Consider the following 22,243-nt stretch of genomic DNA (forward strand, 5'->3'; position numbering starts at 1 on the left):
AAATGAAGTCAAGCCTTAGTAAGCTGTGTAAAGATAATTCACAACTGACTCCATGGAAGATGTTTAATTTGATTTTGTTATATTTAACTATTCCATCCCTGATGCAGGTAGGATTCAGACCATGTTAATTTTTTTCAGATACGAGACACCGCTGGAGTAGAGGAGGAGACTGATGTGTTTGTTAGTCTCAGGCCATCAAGACCAGCCAAAGCCCTGAATCCAGGTTAGACAAATGACTATAACTGTATATCGTGTGTGGACACAATTCCTCTTTGCTCATCTTTCCTTGGTGCTTGAAAGGGATGAAGCTGGTGGGCGAAGGAATAATGGTGTGACAATCAGTGGTCCAAACTACCAAGGTTGAGAATTTAGTGCTCTGCATGTGGAAGTCAAGTTGCTTCATTTATCCTACAAAGTTCAAAGTAAACTTGTTAACAAAGTATATATTGATCACTATATATTACTGAGATTCAGTTTCTTGTGAGCACTCACAGAGAACAAAGAAATGCAATTCTGTAAAAACTACACACAAAGGTGGACAAGAAGCCAATGTGCAAAAGGAGTCAAACTGTGCAAATACAAGAGCATTTAATATTAAATAAGTAAACAAATAATACTGAGAATGAGTTGGAGTCTTTGAAAGTGAGTTCATAGGCTGTGGAATCATTTCAGTGAGGTGAGTGGTTATCCACGCTGGTTCGGGACTCTAATGGTAGAAGGGTAATAACTGTTCCTGAACCTGGTTGTGTGGTACCCAAGGCTCCTATACATTTGAATTGGGACAACTATTAGCTGGGGCTTGTGTAAGGTGTTATCTTTTAGATCCTGTTTTGGGGGAGGGGGTAATGGGGGAAGAACCTTGGTTTAATATCACTACACTAATGTATGAAATGTTGTAGTTTCTCGAGACCTCTAATACATTACTACACAATGTTCCCTTTCCTATGGGAGAGAGGTAACTTTTTCCAAATATTTATAACCTCTAAAGTTTTATCCTCTGGCTGGTGCCTACTATTTCTCATGTTCTTTTGTGAAATAGATTTAAGACACATGCACAGTGCTGTAGCTAAAGTCCTGCCAAGTTTTAAAGAGATTAGACAGAGGTTAACATTATTTGTCACTTGTCTATCAAATCACAGTGAAATGTGTTTTTCCAACAATCAGCACAGTCCAAAGATGTACTGGACTGCAGTCTGCAGGCCCCACCATAGCATGCCCACTTTTACTAATCTGAACCCATGTGCCTTTGGACTGTGGGAGGAAACTGGAGCAGCCAGAGGAAACCTGGTCACAGGGAGAACGTACACACTTCGCAGACATGGTGGGAATCTTCTATCCTGGGTACTGTAAGGTGCTGTGCTATCTGCTGCAGATCCTGCTTCACATTTCCTTTCCTCCAGATGTTTTTTACTTGGCGGGCTTTGCACTTCATGCCTTGCTAACAGATTCACTACTTCTACTGAATTTCAATATCTTGATTCATTTATGTAAACCTGCAGATTTTATTTGTGAATCAGTGCAGGGCATTGAGAAATATGTGGTCAAAACAAAGTATTGCATGGAATTTGTGGAACTAAAGTCTGTGTCATCTGACTTTTTAGAAGAAAGTAATATTCAGATTAAGTTACTGTGCAAAGCAACAAACGATAAACTCCTTTTTAAAGCCACGTTGGACCTGTTCATAATGCCTCAGCAATATGTAGTATTGTGGAGAATTTCACTTACCCAGATCTGGCATTCAGATAAATGTTTTCTCCTCTTTCTATAATTATCTTGTTGCCTCAACAAACAATATGCAGGGGTCATAAAGTTTGTTTAAACAGACGTATGTCAAAGTCTATTCTTGTGATTAGCTCTTTCTGCTCCAGGGAACATTGCTCAACCAGTCAACAGCATAATCTAGATCATTAGTGACATTAAACTAAGGTTCTTTTCTCCTGTCAGGAACTAAGATGCCACGACACAGGTGAGTCCTGGGTAATGGGTGTCTCAATTCCACTGGTAGAGTTAATCTGACCATTGTTTGTAGGTCTTTGTACTAATTGACCATCACATTTTCTACATTCCAAAATTGTCGATATTAAGGGGTTCATCAGCTTTAAAGCCTCTTGGAATGACCTAGTGACATAAGTGAAAAGATTCCACTTTTCAGACATCTGAAGTTCCTGGAAATATGGGCACTTGTAACTCTGATATTTGGAGAAAAAATCAGGATTTGTTTGAGGCTTTTCATTCCAGGATGAAGGAGATGTCTTCCTTTTTTTTAAAGAACGGGGCTTCCCTTCCTCCGTCTCTCCGTCCCACTTTCTTTCTTCCTAGGCCTCCCATCCCATGATCCTCTCCTTCTCCAGCTGTGTCTCCCTTTTGCCAATCAACTTTCCAGCTCTTAGCTTTATCCCTCCCCCTCCTGTCTTCTCCTATCATTTTGGATCTCCTCCCTCTCCCTCCCACTTTCAAATCTCTTACTATCTCTTCTTTCAGTTAGTCCTGACGAAGGGTCTCGGCCCAAAACGTTGACTGTACTTCCTATAGATGCTACCTGGCCTGCTGTGTTCCACCAGCATTTTGTGTGTGTTGCTTTGTTTTTTTTTCATGATTCCAAGCCTACTAGTCTTTGGAAGGGAAAAGTGGATGGACAAATGTGCCTTTGTTCTTCTGCTTTTTCTTACTACAATCCCTTAGACCTAAGACCACTCACACAGGATGATGTCAAATGCATATAATGAGAAGGGACCTGCATACAATCAATCCCACATGAGCTCCAGGCTCCAATCCCAATTCCTTCTGAGCTGGTGGGTTTGGGGATGGGTGAGAAGTCAAACTGAATACCAAGTATTTGCACTAATAAATCTTCCATTCTCTATAAGGCACTAATCGGACTTCGTGTGCAATGGGCAAACATAGGAGGGTCATTATTGCCGTTCTCTGTGTGATTGCTGGTTTAGCAATCATTGCTGTTGCTGCATATTTTGGTAAGCTAATTTGTATCTTGCAAAATGCTTTGAAGGTGTTCCTCCTTCCTATATCCTTCAATATCACTGAACTTCTGGCTTTCTGTCCTGCACTGCTTCCTCCCTTTGTTCACAGATAAGTTGGGCATCAAATGTCCATCAGTTGTTTACATGAAGTACTGCACTTGAAGTTCATAAAACCTCATCTTGCAGCTCTGTGCAAACCTATGTGTTCAAACTAGAGGTGGGGTGGTGTGGAAAGGTGGGGGGAGGGCAGAGACTTAATATTGAATGGACTGTATATAATGACACTGGATGATTAGAGCTAGAGGCTGCTGGCAGAGGGAGAAGCAAATCTCTTTGAAATCAGAGTGGAAAAGTGTTTAAACTTCTGAAGTAGATCCTGGGTGCCTGATACTCCCTCACCCTTGAGCTTAAATGCTCCTTGTGTTTAGAAATTTATTGTTGACTCTCCGTCTTGAGCTCTTCTGGAGAGAGGTTTGTGGAATTTCCCTGTTCTTTGTGAGAGTTTTCTGATGTCACTCCAGAGTGCCCTGCCTCTAATTTTAAAGCCATGTACTGTATCCTGTTGTGCCCTATTCACTCCAGGAAGTAATTTTCTCTTTCTCCATTAATCATCTAGTACACTGCAGTCAAATCACCCCTGCATTTGCCTTTGGCAGTCTGACGTACTGTAATAGCTTATGGGAGGGGTTGAAAGTTTTTAAACAAAACTTCTCTATATTTTGGCTCATCAGTTTCGTGGGGGAACAGAAACTGGCGACAAGGCAATGGTGATAGTCCAACTTTATTTGTGATGACTAGTTGTTCTAATGGGAAGCACTGGACAGGGATTGGAATGGGATTCTTGGTTAACTTCCAACTCCAAGGTTAGAGGTGGAATTGGCTTTCTTGAACAGTTGAGGCTAAGCTGGCGTATGATAAGCTGGCTTGGCATTCAGTTTCCTGTTGATTGTTCCATCATGGTTTGCTGTGATCACAGTGTAGAATCTCCAGCTCAGCAAGTTATTGGATCTTCAGCTTAATTTTGTGAAACTTTGCCTCAAGTAATTGAAGTCACTTCCCAAGAATCATGAATACACCTCACCAGTGACACTAGGCAACCTTAAGTGCTGATGTCTAACCAACATCATTCTTTACCTTTCCAGTGAAGGTTGCTATCGACACTTACTACTACTTCTGTCCCAACACTTTCAAGTTCATTGCTCTTGATTTGCAATGCAATGGGATCAAAGACTGTTCAGGAGGTGAAGATGAGATTGGCTGTGTGTCAAATTTCACCTTCCAGGATGAATATCCAGGTAGGCAAGTAATGGATTTCTGCACATTTTTCTTCTGATTGCCTTGTTGAATGAACCAATGTCATGCTCCTGTGTTCCCTTCCAGTGCGGATTTACGGACCACACTCCATTCTACAGGTGAAAGATTCAGCAACGCAGCAATGGAAAAGTGTGTGCTATAAGAATTGGCAATCTAAATATGCACAAGTAGCATGCAACCAGCTAGCCTACTCAAGGTACTGAGAAGTAGCATTGGAGACATTATACAGATGTTAAAAAACTGCCGATGCTGGAAATCTAAAGAAACACAAATTGATGGAAGTGTTTGTTAGGTTAGGCTACATCTGTGGAAAGAGAAATAATGTTTTCGGTCAAAGGCCCTTCATCAGACATTGTCCTCGTGAAGGGTTATAGTCCTTAAATGTTTAACTGTTTCTCTTCCCACAGATGGAGCTTGGTTTACAGTATTTTCTGTCTTAGATTCAACTGTGACCTCATCTAGCAGCACATTTTCTCAATTGTAACAGAGGTACATTGACACTTGGGTTTCATGTTCTTGGATCATAATAGAATGCATTAAATCATCAAGCTAAATATCTAGAGGGCTAGTGTACTAAGTGATACTACAGCTACACAAAACCCTGGATAGATCACGTCTGAAGTTCTGAGAGCAGTTTGGGGAATCACATGTTCAGGAGGAAAATTGACTTGCTGGTGGTGTAGACTATATTTGCCAGAAGGGTACCTGGACCCAATGGGTTTAGTTACAAGGTGGTATTGTAAAAACAAGGGTTATGTTTTGTACAAATCATCAAGGGATGATTTTATATGTAGTTTCTAAGATATTATGGAGGATTACTAATACTGTGAAGGGTTTATTTCTGCTACTCAGATACAAGATTGAGACCCAGCGCTGAAATTGAAGTCAATTCTTTGAGATGTGAGGGTAGGATATAATTTAACAAACAGAACTTGATGGGTTGATTGCCATATTTGGGATAGCATGGTAGCATAGTGGTTAGCACAATGCTTTACAGTACCAGTGAACCATGTATGTTTCCTGCTGCTATCTGTAAGGAGTTTGTACGTTCTCCCCGTGACCGCGTGGGTTTCCTCTGTGTGCTCCGGTTTCCTCCCACAGTCCAAAGACATATCGGTTGGTAGGTAAATTGGTCATTGTAAGTTGTTCAGTGATTAGGCTAAGGTTAAATTGGAGGATTGCTGGTGTTGTGGCTTGAAGAGCGTGGAATAGGCCTAATCTCAATAAATAAATTAAATGTTTAAATTGGTGGGGGTGGGAGGGGCAGAGAAATGAATGGATCATAGTGCAGTTGTTGAATGACAGAATATCCTCAAAAAGCACATGGTCAAGGAAGAATGCCCAGAGTAGAATGGCACCTGTTAATAGGTGTTACAAAATCACACCATGGAAATAGTACTGGTGTATGTGACAGTGGAAACTATTAGGGAGACTGGTGAGTAGACGGAAGAACACACACATGTAGGGAAATGGATGAGCTCTGAGGTACATGACTACAAATCCAAGTGCCAAGTGGTCCTCAGCTAAGTAATGATTCTCAAACAGTCCTGTAGTGACTGCGCTGGCCACATTTACAATTGTATATTTTTTCTTTAACAAGTACTAATGCATGTTAGTGATAATAAACCTGATTCTCTGCAGAGACCCCAAAAGTGTCCCATTGGAAAAGGATCTCTGGCCTTCCTACAAGATCATCAATACCAACAAAATTATACACTCAAACACCATCCAAAGTCTGTTAACAGATGGGTGAGTAGCATCTAGTGGCCTGTGGCCCTGTGATATTTGGTGAGGCATGTGGCTTTCATTCAAACATTGTCCGTGGGATTCCCTGACCAGAAGGCACATGGGGTGCATGGAGATTTAGTAGACTGGACTAGATTAAAAACGAGTTTGGTCACGGAAGAGAGGGTAGTGATGGTGGAATGTTAATCTGACTGGAGGGCTGTGACTGGTGGTGCTCCACAGGGATCAGTGCTGGAACCTCTTGCAGGTGGACTGATTGGTAAGCTTGACCACAGCTCCCACCATCAAGTTACAGGAGAGTGATGAAGACACTGGAGACGGTGGAGAGATATAAGCAAATCACCAGGACTGAAAAATTAACCATGGCAGAAGATGGTTTTCTTTGGAGCAGTGGAGGCTGGACAGATTCGTGATGAGTGTAAAGCAACAATTTAATCCATGGGCCCACGGTAGCAAAGTGGTTAACACGATGCTATTACAGCTTGGCGTCGGAGTTCAGAATTCAATTCCGCAGCCATCTGTAACAAGGTTGTACATTCTGCCCTGTGAAGGCATGGGTTTCCTCCGGATGCTCTAGTTTCCTCCCACATTCTTGTTTAGTAGGTTAATTGGTAATTGTAAATTGTCCGGTGGTTAGGCTTGGGTTAAATTGACGGGTTGGGGGTGGAGCAGCTCATTGGGCTGGAAAGGCCTGTACTGCACTGTATCGCTAAATAAATAAATCATTCCACCAATAGTTTTAAGTTGTTTTATTAATCCCTTCTGCTTGAGAAATGGATCTCTGCCAGGCTCTAGCCTATCTCCTGTTTGTAAGCAGTTCCAGCATAGACTCCCTTTTCTTGTACTGTCTCAGCTAACAGTCACGTAAATGGCCTTCATCCATAACTCTGTCTCCTGAGCCAAAACCAGCTTTGGATTGTCAGAGTGGTGCAACTCCAATTTGTAAAATAATAAATCTGCCATAACGGAATGGTGGAGCAGACTCTATGGGGTGAAGGAGCAAAGTAAGGTCATATGCCTTATGTTCTAAATATAGATCTGGGTCCAGTTTGCCCTTTGCCTGTTACACTTCATTGACCAACTTGCAACTGCAGTGAATTTCCATCAAGTATTTGACAATTTTTTTCCCCCCATGCACTGCTCTCATCAACCCTTGTGACCTCTTCAAATTTAAAAACAATTATTAGTCGACATTATCTTCCTTTAACAAATCTGTGCTGAACGTATATTAGAGATTTAGAGGGAAGTGATTTTTAGCAGAGTCACTTAATTCTAAAGCAGACAATAATGTTAGTCAAATTGCTGGAAATGTAATGTTGTGTAAAGGAAATATCAGAGATGGGTCTGGTGTATAGAAGAATAACTTCGGGTCATAGAATTTGCCGCTGACCCAGAATTCTTCCTTCATGTATCACACAATAGACAATAGGTGCCGGAGCAGGCCATTTGGCCCTTCGAGCCAGCACCGCCATTCACTATGATCATGGCTGGTCATCCACAATCAGTACCCCGTTCCTGCCTTCTCCCCATATCCCTTGACTCTGCTATCTTTAAGAGCTCTATCTAACTCTTTCTTGAAAGTATCCAGAGAATTGGCCTCCACTGCCTTCTGAGGCAGAGCATTCCACAGATCCACAACTCTCTGGGTGGAAAAAGTTTTTCCTCAACTCCATTCTAAATGGCCTACCCCTTATTCTTAAATTGTGGCCTCTGGTTCTGGACTCCTCCAACATCGGGAATGTGTTTCCTGCCTCCAGCGTGTCCAATCCCTTAACAATCTTATATGTTTCAATCAGATCCCCTCTCAACCTTCTAAATTCCAGTGTATACAAGCCCAGTCGCTCCAATCTTTCAACATATGACAGTCCCGCCATCCCGGGAATTAACCTGGTGAACCTACGCTGCACTCCCTCAATAGCAAGCATGTCCTTCCTCAAATTTGGAGACTAAAACTTTACACAATACCTGTGGTGAGGCATCTCATTTTGAGTACGTGGCTTCTCAAAGAGTAAATCAGTTGGCCCCACTCCCTGTTCTTTCAATCTCTGAATTTTTCACCAAGCGTTTATCCATTTCCTGTCTGAAAGCTGCTTTTTCCATTATCCCAGCCAGCAGTGGATTCAAATACTTGGTTTGGGAATGGAATTGTTAATGTTTTGGGTCTCGACCCAATGTTTCCACAATTCTTTGCCCCCTACAGATGCTGTTCAACCGACAGAGATTCTCCTGTAGAATGTTTGTTCCTCCTGACTCCAGCTTCTGTCTCCCCTAGGCACTGGTTGTTTGCGACTCCTCATTTCAATGCCAATTGTCTTAAACCTGTGTCCTTCACAATCGGACACTCCACTGGAAACAGATCTCAAAATGCACTCTATGCAATTTAGGGTTTTTAAACAAATCTGACTTTCCTTTCAGACACAGGCAGAGAAGCTGGTGTGAAATCACATGACCTTGCCTGCAAATGTTTTGATAAATCATTTATGATCAATTGTTGGAAGCTCCATGTACAACAGCAACTTTTTAATATTTTCCCTGTCTCAGCTCAGAGTCAATTATGAATTTAAAAACTAGTGAAAGTAAATCAAGATGGTGAAAATTTTCTGAAGTGAACTCTCCCTGAACCAATGTTTCCTTCTGTTCTCTGTTCAGGACCTGCAATTCCAATCAGATTGTCTCTCTTGTTTGTGCACGTGAGTTAATTATTAAACTAAATATTCAGTGTTTACTAAATTGTTCTCCATATTCTGTGTGTTCTGGGTAGAGGCAGATAAACTCTCAAAGAACAGATTCTATTTACTTTGCCTCCAGGTAGTTGTCTGTTGAGAAGGCAACATACATTTGATTAATGAGTGATCACAACCAGTTAGTTTAATCCAGGCTGGGGTACTGGGCTACCTGAATGCTTTATTGTTGGTTGGCTCTGCGGTAATGGGAGATCCAAATATTTAAGGTCATTATCACTCCCCTGCTATGGCTTCAAAGTTCAAAGTAAATTTTATTATCAAAGTACATGTCACCATATACAACACTGAGATTCATTTTCTTGTGGGTCTACTCAACAAATCTATAAAATAGCAACTGTAATAGAATCAATGAATAGTAGCCAAACCAGGGATTTCAACCAGAGTGCAGAAGACAACAAACTGTGCAAAGAGAAGAAACAGTAATATAAATAAATAAGCAATAAATATTTAACTTGATATGAAGAATCCTTGAAAGTGAGTCCATGGGTTGTGGGAACATTTTAGTGATTGGGCAAGTGAAGTTGTTCCCTTTGGTTCAGGAGCCTGATGTTTGAGGGGTAATAACTGTTCCTGAACCTGTTGTGAGTCCTGAGGCTCCTGTACCACCTTCCTGATGGCAGCAGTGAGAAGAGAACATAACCTAGGCAGAAGGAGTCCCAGATGTGCTCAGTGGTGGGGAGGGCTTTACCTGTGATGGACTAGGCTATATCCATTACATTTTGTAGGATTTTTCGTTCAAGGGCATTGGTGGTTCCATACCAGGCTGTGTTCTTTGTTTTGTGGCTGCCTGTTGGGAGATGCATCTCAAAGTTGTATAATGTATACATACTTTGGTAAATGTACTTTGAACTTTGCAAACAGTCAATACACTCTTCACTGCGCATCTATAGAAGTTTGTCAAAGTTTTGTATGTCATGCTGAACCTCTGCAAACTCCAAAGAAAGTTGAGGTGCTTCATTATTGCACCTGCATGCTGGGTCCAGGGCAGGTCCACTAAAGTGATAACACAGTAATTTAAAGTTGCTTCTGATTCTCCAAGGACAACTGGTTTATGGATCTCTGAGTTCCTTCTGAAGTCAATAATCAGCTCTTTGGTCTTGATGACATTGTGTGAGAGGTTGTTGTGACATCACTCAGCCAGATTTTCAATCTCCCTTCTGTATGCTGATTCATCACCACCTTTGATTCGGCCTGCATCACAGCTTAAATATGGCACTGGAGTTGTGCTTAGCCACACATTCGTAGGTGTAAAGTGAGTAGAGCAGGGGGCGAAGCACGCAGCCTAGTAGTGCACCTGTGCTGATGGAGATTGTGGAGGAGTTATTGTTGCCAATTCAAACTGACTGGGGTCTGCAAGTGAGGAAATTGTGGATCCAGTTGCACAAGGAGATATTAAGACCAAGGTCTTGGAGCTTAGTGATTAGTTTTGAGGGGTTCAAGGTATGTGTGCAGTATACAACTCTCCAGACAGTCACAAAACAAATAAGTACGGAAGTAGTTCAAAAGAAAAACACTAACCCCCCCTATGCACAAACAAAAACAAATTGCGCAAATGGCAAAAAGAACATTGACCCCCCCCCACAAAAAAACAAATTGCGCAAACAGCAACAAGAAAATCAACCCCCTTCATGCGCAAAAGAACAAATCATGCAAGCTGCAACGAGAAAGAACGGGTGGAGAGACAGAATATAAAAACATGAAACTGAAGAGGAAAGTGAGCTACAATCCAATCCATAGACCGCAGACACAGAACTTCGGTACCATCCTCTGAAAGCATGGAAGGGAAGAGGCCATTTGAACACAGTGGTCTTGTCTCAGGAGCAGCGAGTGAGAGACTGTCACTCAGATACCTTCCTCTGGCAGCAGTGGGTGAAAGAGCACTGAACACTCATTTGCCTCTGTTTCAGTCTTCCTCTACTCTTTGATCGGCAAAAAATGGAGCCGATCGTGGGCTCGCTCCCCGCTCCCTATCTCTAAGCTTCTTGTCCTCGAGGCAGCTCGCCTCTTGGAATCTACTCAGAGGCAGCAAAGTGCTAGACCGCTCAATCAGCCAAACAAACGCCTTCAAACTGTAGATCACAGGTTCCAACAATACCAGAGACGTTTTAAAATAAAAAGACCTGCAAGAAGTGAAAGAAACAGTTTGGGCTATCTGGAAGATGTTGCCCAAGGTAGCGTTGTTTGTTGGTGCCATCTTATAGTATTGAAGATCCCTAGTGTTTTACTCCCCAACTGTTTATTTTTATTTCTTGAGCAATCTCATCCTGTTTCCCGATGACTTGTACCATCTTCAACTGTTTAATGAATCATTTGTGAAATACAATGTCCCTGGAAATGCCAGCATTTTTTTGCTCTTCTCTAATTAAGATGGTGGTGGGCACCATTTTGGGTGGTACAGCCCATGTGAAGGTGCATCTAACCTGGTATGTAGAAAGTTTAGAGTTTTGACCTAGTGCTGAAGAAGGAATAGCAATATTGTTCCACTTCAGGCTGGTGTGAGCTTTGGACAAGATGTTAGTCCATTGCACTTGCCACTTTGTTCAGCTAGTGAGTGAACAGAGATTTAGGGAAAATGAAACCTGTTGTCTTCTGCAAGACATCCCGTTGATACTCTACACTGCAATGGTGGAGGAATTAGATGACTAGGGTAATATTTGAACTGACTGAAGAAATCTAACTTTACTCTAGTGCTGGGCTACAAGTGTTAATGACAACACTCAGCTAGAGTGTAGAGGATTCCATGATTTTGATTTGAGCCGTGTTGAAGAGTCAGATAAAAATCCTCAGATTCCAACCTGTTCTAGCAACTGTGTTTTGTGGCTGGTTCACTTGGGGTAAAGTTGAGCACCAAAAATAAGCCCAAACCATAAAATGGAATCTGTTCTAAAGGCTATTGAACTGGGTTGAAAAGAGAATTCAATACATTTTTGTTCTGCATTTGTACCCGATGATAATAACTGCCTCTAATCTCTGTCTGCACATGATTAGTTTGGATTTTGTGATTATTTGAAATGTGATTTGTTTCAGAATGTGAACGCAGTGCAAGTGAACGTATTGTAGGAGGAGTGGATGCCAACATTGATGAATGGCCCTGGCAGGTCAGCCTCCAGTACAAGGACCAGCACCTGTGTGGTGGCAGCATAATAAGCTCCCAGTGGGTGATAACTGCCGCACACTGCTTCCCGGAGTAAGTCCATGCGTGATGCTGTTCTTCCTTGCAGCTAATTATTTCTGCACTGTTTCACTCATTGTAATATATGCAAAGCATATTCGAACTTTCTGTGCAAGTGCAATGTTGGTTAGGGAGTACATGTCTAAGCATGGCTAGATGGAGACATCTGGGGTAATTGCTTTCATTGGCTGGGGCATCTATGTAAGAGCTAGGGCAGTTATAGCACAGCCATATAGGACTTCGGAAAGCCCAAGCATTGTGCAGTCCTGGCCAACACCATAGGAAGTATATGATCACACTGGAGAAGCTTCACAGGAAATTCACCAGGATGCCCATCTAAGCTGGTCACATTGTCTGCATTTGACCCATGTGCCACTAAACCTTTCCTATCCTTTTTACCTTTCCCAAGTCTTTTAAATGCTGTTATTATATGTGCTCCAAGCACTTGCTCTGACAGCTCATTGCAGGTACTCTCCACCCTCTGCGTAACAAAATTGCCTGTTGGGTCGCTTTAAATGTCAGCCTTCTCACTTTGAACCTATGCCTTAAATCTAGATTTTGTTTCATTCCCTGGGAAAACCACAACCCTAATGCATTCACCCCGTCTATGCATTCATGATTTTGTACAGGTCTATGGGGTCACCCCTTATTCTCTAACACTTCTGTGAATGGAGTCCTAGCCTGTCCAACCTCTCCCTGAAGCTCAGGCCCTCGTGTCCTAGCAAAATTCTTGTAAATATTTGTACTTTTTTTTAAGCTTAATTGCATCATTCCTGTGATAGAGTAACCAGGATTGTGCACAACACTCTACATGGTTCTTATCAGTGTTTTGTACAACTGCAACATAATGCCCTGACTCTGCTACTTATCAGTCAGGGCACTGAGTCGCAGTGTGGTAAATGTTTTTTAAAACCACTGTCTATCTGGGATGTCACTTTCAGGGAGCAATGTACTTGAACTCTAAGGCCCTTCTGGTCAGTGTTTAGAACAAAGTCCTACCCTGGTTTGCTTTCCCAAAGTGCAACACCTTACACTTATCTGAATTGAACAGCATTTGCCAATCCTCAGCCCACTTACCTAGCTGAGGAAGATCCTCCTGACTTTTTAATACCCTTTGCTGTCCATGATGCTGCTTATTTTAATGTCATCTGTAAACTTGTTAACCATGCCTTGTACATTGTCACCTAAATTAATAACCATGGATCCAGCAATGATCCCTGAGGCAACCTACTAGTCGCAGGCCTCAAACCTGAAACACAATCTTCCACCGTCACTCTGCTTCCTACCATCAAGCCAAATTTGTATCCATTAAGTTAGCTCTCACTGGATCCCATGTGACCTTGCCTTCCAAACTAACCTTCCAGCATTTAACCTTGTCAAGTCTTTGCCTGAGTCCATGTATTTGTATTCAACATCATCTGCCCTGCCCTCATCAGTCCTCTTGTTGCCTCTTCAAAAAAAAACAAGTAGATTTCAGTCACTCTCTCTCATGCATTATTGTCGTGTCTTATTGTGATATGTACCAAGATGCATTGAAAAGCTTGTCTTGCATTACTGTTCATGCAGATCAAATCATTACACAGTGCATTGAGCTAGAATAAGGTCAACGATAACAATGCAGAATGAAGTGTAAAAGCTATGGAAAAAGTGCAGTGCAGGTAAATGATAAAGTGCAAGATCATAATGGGGTAGATTGTGAGGCCAAGAATATCTTTTCAACAAAAGGTCTGTTCAAGAGTCTAACAATGGCATAGATGCTGTCCATGAGACTGGTGTACAGGCCTTTGTATTTGTTGTCCGATAGAAGAGGGGAGAAAAGAGAATATGTGGGGTGGGTGGGGCCTTTGATTATGCAGGCTACAATAAGTATACAGACCATAAAGAGGCTGGTTCATGTGCTGAGCCGCGACCCCACACTCTACAGTTCCTTGCAGTCACATGCAGAGCAGTTGCTGTACCAATATCCCTACTGATGATCTTTAATCATGTGTTGGCAGATTTGTGCTTCAGTAACTTGCAAACAATTGATGTCAAGCTCAATGACCTGTGGTTCCCTGCCTAGTCTTTGCTGCTTTTAAACATTAAGCACGCTCCAGTCTTTCAGAGCTTCACAAGTATCTTTGCTAGGACCTCTTATTTCTTCCTTGGCTTCCCACAAGGTCTGAGGGTGTACTTGGTCAGGCCCTGAGAATTTTTTCACCTACTTTAGGACTGCCAATCCTCTGGTAATTTGTATCTCATCCAGGATACCACAACGTTTTTGCCTCAATTCCTTAGCTTCTGTGATCTCTGCAGTAGAAACTGATGAGAAATGTTAAAAATCTCACCCATCTCCTATGGCTCAACATGTTGATCCTTAAGGGGATCTATTCTTTCCATGTTCACCCTCCTTGGATTATCCTTAACCTTACCTGCCAGATCCTCTTTTTGCCCTCTTTCAGCCCTCAAGTTTTCCTTCAAATTTTCATCAAGGGATTTGCTTAATCGCAACTGCTTAAACTGATTTTTCTGACCTTGGCTTCAATATCTCTCATTAACCAATTGATCTTTCATTTCCTGACTTGCTCTTGACCCAACAAGAATGCGTTGACCCTGCACTCGTGTTTAAAAGCCTCCCACTTTCTAAACATCCTTTTACCTACAAACGTTCTCAGCCAGTCAACCTGAGTTCCTGCCAACTGTCTCCAAAACTGATTCTTCCCTAATTTAAGACCTTGTAGAGCAGTCCTATCTTTCTACAACAAATAGAACAGTGGTTACTGGTCACAAAGTTCACCCCACTAACACTTTATTTGCCTTGTCCTGTTCCTTGAGAGGTCCAGTGCAGCACCCTTATAGTAGGACCCTCTATTTTAATTAAGGAAGCTTTATTGGACATTTTTTAAACACATTCCACCCTGTGCAAGCAATTTACACTATGGGTGACCCAGTCAATGCTTGAGAATTTAAAATAATCCACTAATACTATCCTGTTTTTTGGAGATTAAAGTTTCAAGATTAGTTTTATTTGTTACATATACATTTAATGATAGTGAAATGTCATTTGCATCAATGACCAACACAGTCTGCAGTTGTGCTGAAGTTCAGCCAGCAAGTGTTGCCATACTTTTGGCACCAACATGGCATGTGCCCAAGACTGACTAACCCTAGCCATACATCTTTGGAATGTGGAAGGAAACTGGAGCACCCAGAGGCAATCCGCATGCTTGTGGAGAACATACAAACTCCTTACAGACAGTGGTGGGAATTGAATCCCAATATTCTAGGTTTGGAAGATTTGGAAAGCATTGTTTGAAAAATTTTCATCCAGAAGCTGGTTCTTACATGAACACAAAGTGTGGCATTGAAGGACATGGCTCAAGTGCTAGGAAAGAAGGGCTTGGTATAGAAAAGGAATTCACAGCCTTTTTATGCCATGGACACCCTGTACACGGGGTACAAGGAGTACACAGACCCCAGGTTGGGAAACCCTGGTATAGAGTTACTTAATGATTGTCAAAGCAGTGGGCCAAATGTCTGTTTGCGCCGTTTGACTTTATGCAAGCATTCTCTGAATTACCCAATTAAACGCTTCCCTGAACAGGATCCCATCCATATTAAAGCTTACCCTACGTTGTCCCATTCACCATTGTTTGGATATAAAGTAAATCCCTCAATTTGCCAAGGTGCTAGTGTCAAAAATTTTGTTTTTTTTTGGAAATAATTTGTTGATGGACTTTTTGTTCCAGGGAATATCAGCAGATTGCAAACTGGAGGGTGTTTGCTGGAAGTGAGAGGCTCTACTCTGGAGGGAGCACATTTTCTGTCAAGAATATCATCACGCACGGGGACTATAACGAGTTGACCAATGAATATGATATTGCCCTGGTGAAGTTGAGGCATCCCCTGCCTTACACAGGTATGGTATAGTTTAGTTTAACAAAGGATAATATTGATTAATGTACTATGTTTATTCTTTAGCCAGCCAGTGTTATTTCTCTTTTGGGGAACTTCTTACATTTAAACCATTTTCAATACAAATTTTCAGTGTCTGTCCTGCAGTTAATAGTTGGTCAATTTGGCATCAGTTTCTGGTTGGTAATTATCATATACATTCTGGGGGTAGGGGGTCCCAATTCTTAGCTAAACAGCGTGGCAGTCCAAATCTTTTATTTTTCCGAGCAAGTGGAATTCGGTGGATCAAGCAGCATCTGTGGGAGGAAAGGAATTGATGTTTCGGGTCGAAACTCTGCATCAGGACTTGGGAATCTTTATTATTCCAAGCATCTATGTGATTTCAGAGTTTAATCTGCACTCAATGAGTAGCCATGTGGTTACACACTTACTCCACCTTGCACCCAGTCCAGTTACACCCACGGCTGAGGCATCAATTGTTCCCCAGACTAAGAGGAGCCACGTCTAATTACAGGGATACTGCGGTGCTGGAAATCTTAAACAACGCACAAAATGCTGAAGGAACTCAGTAGGTCAGGCAGCAAATCTGGAGGGAATAAACAGTTGTTACATTTGTAGGGCTACTGTCCCTCAAACTAGTGGAGGGTACAACAGATGAAGGCAGGAGTCTAAAGAGTTAATACCACCTATTTATCATAAGAAATATAACATTCAGAGCACTCTGCCATTATGTACGAAAGAAGTTGAGTGAAGAAGTTTTATCTACTTTCCCCAAAAGATAAATATTTGCAAACTGGCCACTTGGATATTTTTGGTTATTAAATAGTACCAGTTTGCTATTGCTACCTGAGGCAGTCTAGTATATCACTGACTGAATGAGATGAAATTCCCTAGGCTTCACTGTCATTTACATTGATGTGATGCACAATTTCTTTATATATAAATTATCTTTATTTCTTTCTCCAGATTACATCCGTCCAGTTTGTTTACCCAACTTTAACACCCCACTGCAGAAGAACACAGCATGGGTTACTGGCTGGGGCTACAGGAAAGAATTTGGTAATTATATTTTGGTCACCTTTGGCTATGAGATGGGGGTGAAAGTACCTTAAATTTGTTATCTGCATGGTTACAATATTAACATCGCCCATCTGTTCCACTTCTGTACAGCTAAGTTGTGCCAATTTTGCTTTGCATCTCTTCAAACACAGCTAACTGTTCTCTACCCCATACCTATATTTCACTGGTCAGTATTTAGCCATGAGGTGCAATGTTGCAGCTGCCTTAACTCCAGCCTCTTGGGTTTGATCCTGGCCTCTGGTGTTGTCTGTGTGGGCTTTGCATCTTCTCTGAGACCATAAAACATAGTTAGGCCATTCAGCCCATCGAGTCTGCTCTGCCATTCTATCATAGCTGATTTTATTTTCCCTCACAACTCATTCTTCTGCCTTCCTCCCCATAATCTTTGATGCCCTGAATAATCAAGATCCTACCAACCTCTGCTTTAAATGTACCAAATGACTTGGCCTCCCCAGATTCACCACCTTCTGGCCAAAGAAATCCCTCATCATCTCTGTTCTAAAGGGACGTCTTTGTATTCTGAGGCTGTGCCCACTGGTCCTAGACTCTACCACTTGGAAGCAGCTTCTGCATGCCCACTTGATTTAGGCCTTTCAACCTTTCAACCCCAGCGAGTACAGGTACAGAGCCATGAAATGCTCCTCATATTAACCCTTTCATTCCCAAAATCATTCTCATAATTCCCCCCCCCCCCCCCCCAAGACCCTCTGCAATTCCAGCATGTTCGTTCTTGGATATGGGGCCCAAAGCCATACTGGCTGACAGGTTAATTGGCTATTGTAAATTGTCCTGACTGTAGGTGGCTATAGTAATTTCTATCAAGTTCTAGATTTTGTGGTTTCATTTAAAGCTTGATGGCGAATTGGGTGATGATAAAAGAAGATGGTCTATTGCTACCTTGCTTTTGTGGATTCTGTTATTCCAAGTTGTGTGACTGCGCAGTATTTGAAATGCTCCGTGCACGTTGCCACGAAGCTGGAATTTTCTTTTATATAATGTTAATATAATTTTGAGATTGTTAATAGAATTGTGAAATAGTCTGTAATTGTGTTAATGAATATAATCCATAAACTTTCTAAATAATAAGTGTACCACAACCTTTGAAGTATTTTAGAGCTTCAATGTATTTACATTGTCAGTGTTTCACATTACACCACTGTTACAAATTGTAACAATAAACAGATGGAAGTCAGTAGCTCACAATATTCATAGTATGCATATACACTCTATAGCCAACTTACTAGATATGGGGTGGAACCTGGTGTGGCCTTCTGCTGCTGTGGCCCATCCACTTCAAGGTTCAACATCTTGTTCACTCAGAGATGCTCTTCTGCACTTTTCAGTGTGTGTATAAAAGTAATAGTAATAATAAATTACTTTTAATCTCTTCTTGAGCTGAAGGCAGCACTTACTAAACACCAAAAAAGCAATTGTATTTGGGCAGAGTGCAAGAACTAATTCACTCCTCATGTAACAGGTCAGGGCCAAATCAGATCAATTAACTTGTAGGAAAGGGAACTTGCATTTACACTCAGTGGCCATATTCTTCATATGACCAAAGAGTCTAAGATTAGAGGACACAGCCTCAGAATAGAGGGGTATCCTTTAGAATGGCGATGAGGAGGAATTTCTCTAGCCAGAGAGTGGTGAATCTGTGGAATTCTTTGCCACAGGCAGCTGTGGAGGCCAAGTCTTTATGTATAGTCAAAGAACAATACAGAGCAGTACAGTCCATTCGGCCCACAATGTTGTGCCGACCCTTAAGGCAGAAGTTGATGGATTCTTGATTGGTCAAGGCATGAAGGGATATGGGGAGAAGGCAGGAGATTGGGGCTGAGAGGAAAATTGGATCAGCCATGATAAAATGATGGAGCAGACACAATGGGCTAAATGGCCTAATTCTGCTCCTATAATCTTGCGTCTTTATTAGGTACTCCTGTATACCTGTTCATTAATGCAAATATCTAATCAGCCAATCATGTGGCAGCAACTCATGCCTAAACACATGCAGATGTTTTCAAGATGTTCAGTTGTTCAGACCTAACATCAGAATGGGGAAGAAATGTGATCTAAGTGACTGTGACCATGGAATCGTGGTTGCTGCCATATGGGGTGGTTTGAGTATCTCTTGGGATTTTCAAGCACAAATCTCTAGAGTTTACAGAGAATGATGTGAGGAACAGGAAAAAACATCTAGTGAGTGGCAATTCTGTGGGCGAAAGCACTTATTTCTGAGAGAGGTCAGAGGAGAATGACTGAAATGATTCAGGCTGACAGGAAGGCCTTGTAACTCAACCACGCATTACAACAGTGGTGTGCAGAAGAGCATCTCTGAATGAACAAGATGTTGAATGTTGAAGTGGATGGGCTACAGCAGCAGAAGACCACACCAGGTTCCACTCCTGTGCCTAATAAGGAGGCCATTGAGTATATATGGCACCTTCATGGCATTTTAAATAGCTTGAGGTAATCTTTAATTGTAGCTAATGTTAGAATGTGTAGGCAACTTGTGTCCATATGTTATTGCCGGAGTTCCTTCTTTGAGATGGTAGGCTAATGTATTTGGCAGAATCAATAAAGAATATTGTGATTAAGGTCCAGGTGATATACTTTGGTTATGTTGGGCTAGGGCCAAGGAAAAGCGTCTTGGCTGTTTGAGGGAGAAGGTGCAATCAAAAGAAAGGAAGCTTACAGCTCAGTGTGACGCTGGCTAAGATTTTGAATTGAATGCAAAAGGTGGGATCTCCTGTTCTGATTACGTTGTGTTTTGTTTGTATACAAAGGTGAAGTGTCTCCTATTCTGCAGCAGGCCAACGTATCAATAATTAATCGAGGCATTTGTAATCAGGGGCAGTATTATGCTGGAAGGATCACAGAACGCATGCTGTGTGCAGGCTACCTCACTGGCAAAGTGGATGCATGTCAGGTATGTGGACGATGCATACTAAAATGTGAATGTGTTGCTTGGGATTTTTGACATCTGCAGAATCTCCTGTGTTTATGGGGTGCTAATACTTGATTTTCTTCTGCAGTTCTTAGTTCCAAAGACTTGGGTACACTGTATAATTAGTAAGCTGGTGTCTTTTGGTCAGACACTGATAGATGCTTGCAAAGCAAAGGGTTGAAAGGTTACCACAGTAGATTAAAATGCAGAGTATATGCTGCATGCTCAGTGGGTTGAAGGAAAGACCCCAGGCATGGCTGAAGACTAATTTCCTCCTTGCTACACTATGCTGATGATGCAGTACTAAAAATTATCTTGGACTGATGTCATTAATGGTGTCAACTTCTTGGCCAATTGAATTTGAGGATTAGTGGATAGCCAGTGCCTTTTTCCCCAAGGCAGAAATGGTTATTATGATGAGGCATAAGGAGAATGTCAGACGTATATTTCTTAGAGTAACTGTATGGAATGCACTCATATAGGGCAATTTATTAAATAAAAACAATTAACCCACTGGTATGTCCTTGGACTGTGGGATGAAACTGGGGGAAAAGCCATGCATTCCACGGGGGGGGGGGGGGGGATGTACAGGACATGGGAGTTGGGCTCTGAACTCCACTTTGAGCTGTAATAGCATCACGCTAACCACTGCACTTCTGGGGCGCCAGAAATGGGAAGTTGTGTAGGAGGAAATAGGTTAAAGGGTCAGCACATTGTGAGCCAAAAGGCCCATTGGGTCTCTGTTTGAAATGTCGACTGGTTATTCATTTCCATAGATGCTGCCTGACCTGCTGAGTTCCTCCAGCATTTTGTTGCTTTGGATTTCCAGCATCTGCAGTCTATTGTTTGTGGAAGTCTTGCATTTGCTTCTCTTGGAGCAGAGCTAGTTTCTCGTGTTTGATTTGTTGTGCTGTACTGATCAGTTTCTGATGTTTCAACCGGAAATTAACTTTGAGCATAATTGGACTGGAGCTTGTACTTAAGAGTGGGAGAAGAGGATGCTGGAGAGTTTAAAGGGGCTTGGAACAGCTGGGTCAGGGGGAGAAGGTTATGAGAATGTAAGACAGCTGTGATGTTACAGGTATGAGTTTTGTAGGTAGGTGAAGTCAAGAGAACATCATAAGCAAAGCCCTCCCCACGATTTGAGCACATCTTCAAGGTGCACTGCCACATGAAAGCAGCATCCATCATCAAGGACCCCACCATCCAGGCCATGCTCTCTGCTACCATTGGGCAAGAAGTACAGAAGCCTTGGGTCCCACATTAGAAGTTTAGGAACAGTTGTTATCCTACAACTATCAGATTGCTGAACCAGCATGGATAACTTCATGATTCAAAGATTCAAGATTCAAAAACTTTATTGTCATTCTAACCGTACATCAGCTCTGCAGGGCAGAATGAGACAGCGTTTCCCAGGAGCAGTGCAATCATAACACAACAAACGCAACACTAAATAATAAACATAACAATAAATAGTAAAACACAACAGACACATGCCAGTTAAAAACAAGTTATAAGTGTCCAGTGCAAGTTAAAAGTGTCAAGGATTCAACAACTCAGTATTATTTTACATTCATTATTTGTACAATTTGTCATTTGCACATTGGTTGTTTGTCAGTCTTTGTTTATAGATTTTCATTAATGCTATTTTCCGCTAAAGAAAATGAATCTCAAGGTTGTATAAGATGATGTATACATACTTTGTTCATAAATTTACTTTGAACATTGAACTTAACTGACTGGGATATCATCAAGTGTTTGAATGGCCTTCTCTTCCAAGGCCCTTGCTATTGTATATTGTGCCAGCACCAGGTTTTGACTGTGTCCGTTCTCTCTCCAGGGTGACAGTGGGGGGCCGCTAGTTTATCGATATCAGCACTGGCAGCTGGTTGGTATCGTGAGCTGGGGCACAGGATGTGCCCGGATTGGTCGGCCTGGCGTTTACACCAATGTGACTGCACTACTCAACTGGGTCTACAACATCATGAATGTAAGTATGAAAGGGGTGGAGGGGGTTGTGGGGAGTGCGACATTTCTCCCTCTCCTGTCTATACACAGGTACACCGTGGATCATCTTTCTATTCCTTCATGCAGCCTGAGCATTCTGTCCCTTCCTCTCATCTTCCATTTGTCTCTACCTTTTTGTCCTGTCATCTTTCCTCTAATTTTTTTTTGGCCTAAATCTCTCTCCACTTCCTCCTTCTTGAATCTCCTGTTAGACCATGACACACAGGAGCAGATTTAGGCCACTGGGCCCATTGTGTCTACTCTGCAATTCAATCATGGCTGTTTTAATTTCCCTCTGAACCCTATTCTCCCTTTTCCCCATAACCTTTAGCACCCTGGCTTTAAATATACCCAATGACTTGGT

The 22,243-nt window shown here is 41.9% G+C and overlaps 1 protein-coding gene across 8 annotated transcripts in view; it reads left to right on the forward strand.

Annotated features, from left to right (window-relative positions):
- The window catches only part of tmprss4b (transmembrane serine protease 4b), a 51,295-nt gene that overhangs the window by 24,287 nt on the left and 4,765 nt on the right, over positions 1 to 22,243 (forward strand). For 7 of the 8 annotated variants that reach the window (XM_073029990.1, XM_073029989.1, XM_073029996.1 and 4 more), the window contains exons 2-12: positions 139 to 223; positions 2,868 to 2,972; positions 4,121 to 4,273; positions 4,359 to 4,488; positions 5,934 to 6,041; positions 8,688 to 8,728; positions 11,810 to 11,969; positions 15,683 to 15,852; positions 16,815 to 16,907; positions 19,712 to 19,854; positions 21,713 to 21,862. In XM_073029990.1, coding sequence (XP_072886091.1) covers positions 2,891 to 2,972; positions 4,121 to 4,273; positions 4,359 to 4,488; positions 5,934 to 6,041; positions 8,688 to 8,728; positions 11,810 to 11,969; positions 15,683 to 15,852; positions 16,815 to 16,907; positions 19,712 to 19,854; positions 21,713 to 21,862 — 1,230 coding nt within the window. In that variant the 5' untranslated portion in view covers positions 139 to 223; positions 2,868 to 2,890. Of the gene's footprint in view, positions 1 to 138; positions 224 to 1,865; positions 1,967 to 2,867; positions 2,973 to 4,120; positions 4,274 to 4,358; positions 4,489 to 5,933; positions 6,042 to 8,687; positions 8,729 to 11,809; positions 11,970 to 15,682; positions 15,853 to 16,814; positions 16,908 to 19,711; positions 19,855 to 21,712; positions 21,863 to 22,243 lie in introns of those variants that run through there. The other variant, XM_073029997.1, reaches the window with a different exon arrangement.

This window comes from Hemitrygon akajei, chromosome 26, assembly GCF_048418815.1.
Source record: "Hemitrygon akajei chromosome 26, sHemAka1.3, whole genome shotgun sequence".
Lineage (NCBI taxonomy): Eukaryota > Metazoa > Chordata > Chondrichthyes > Myliobatiformes > Dasyatidae > Hemitrygon > Hemitrygon akajei.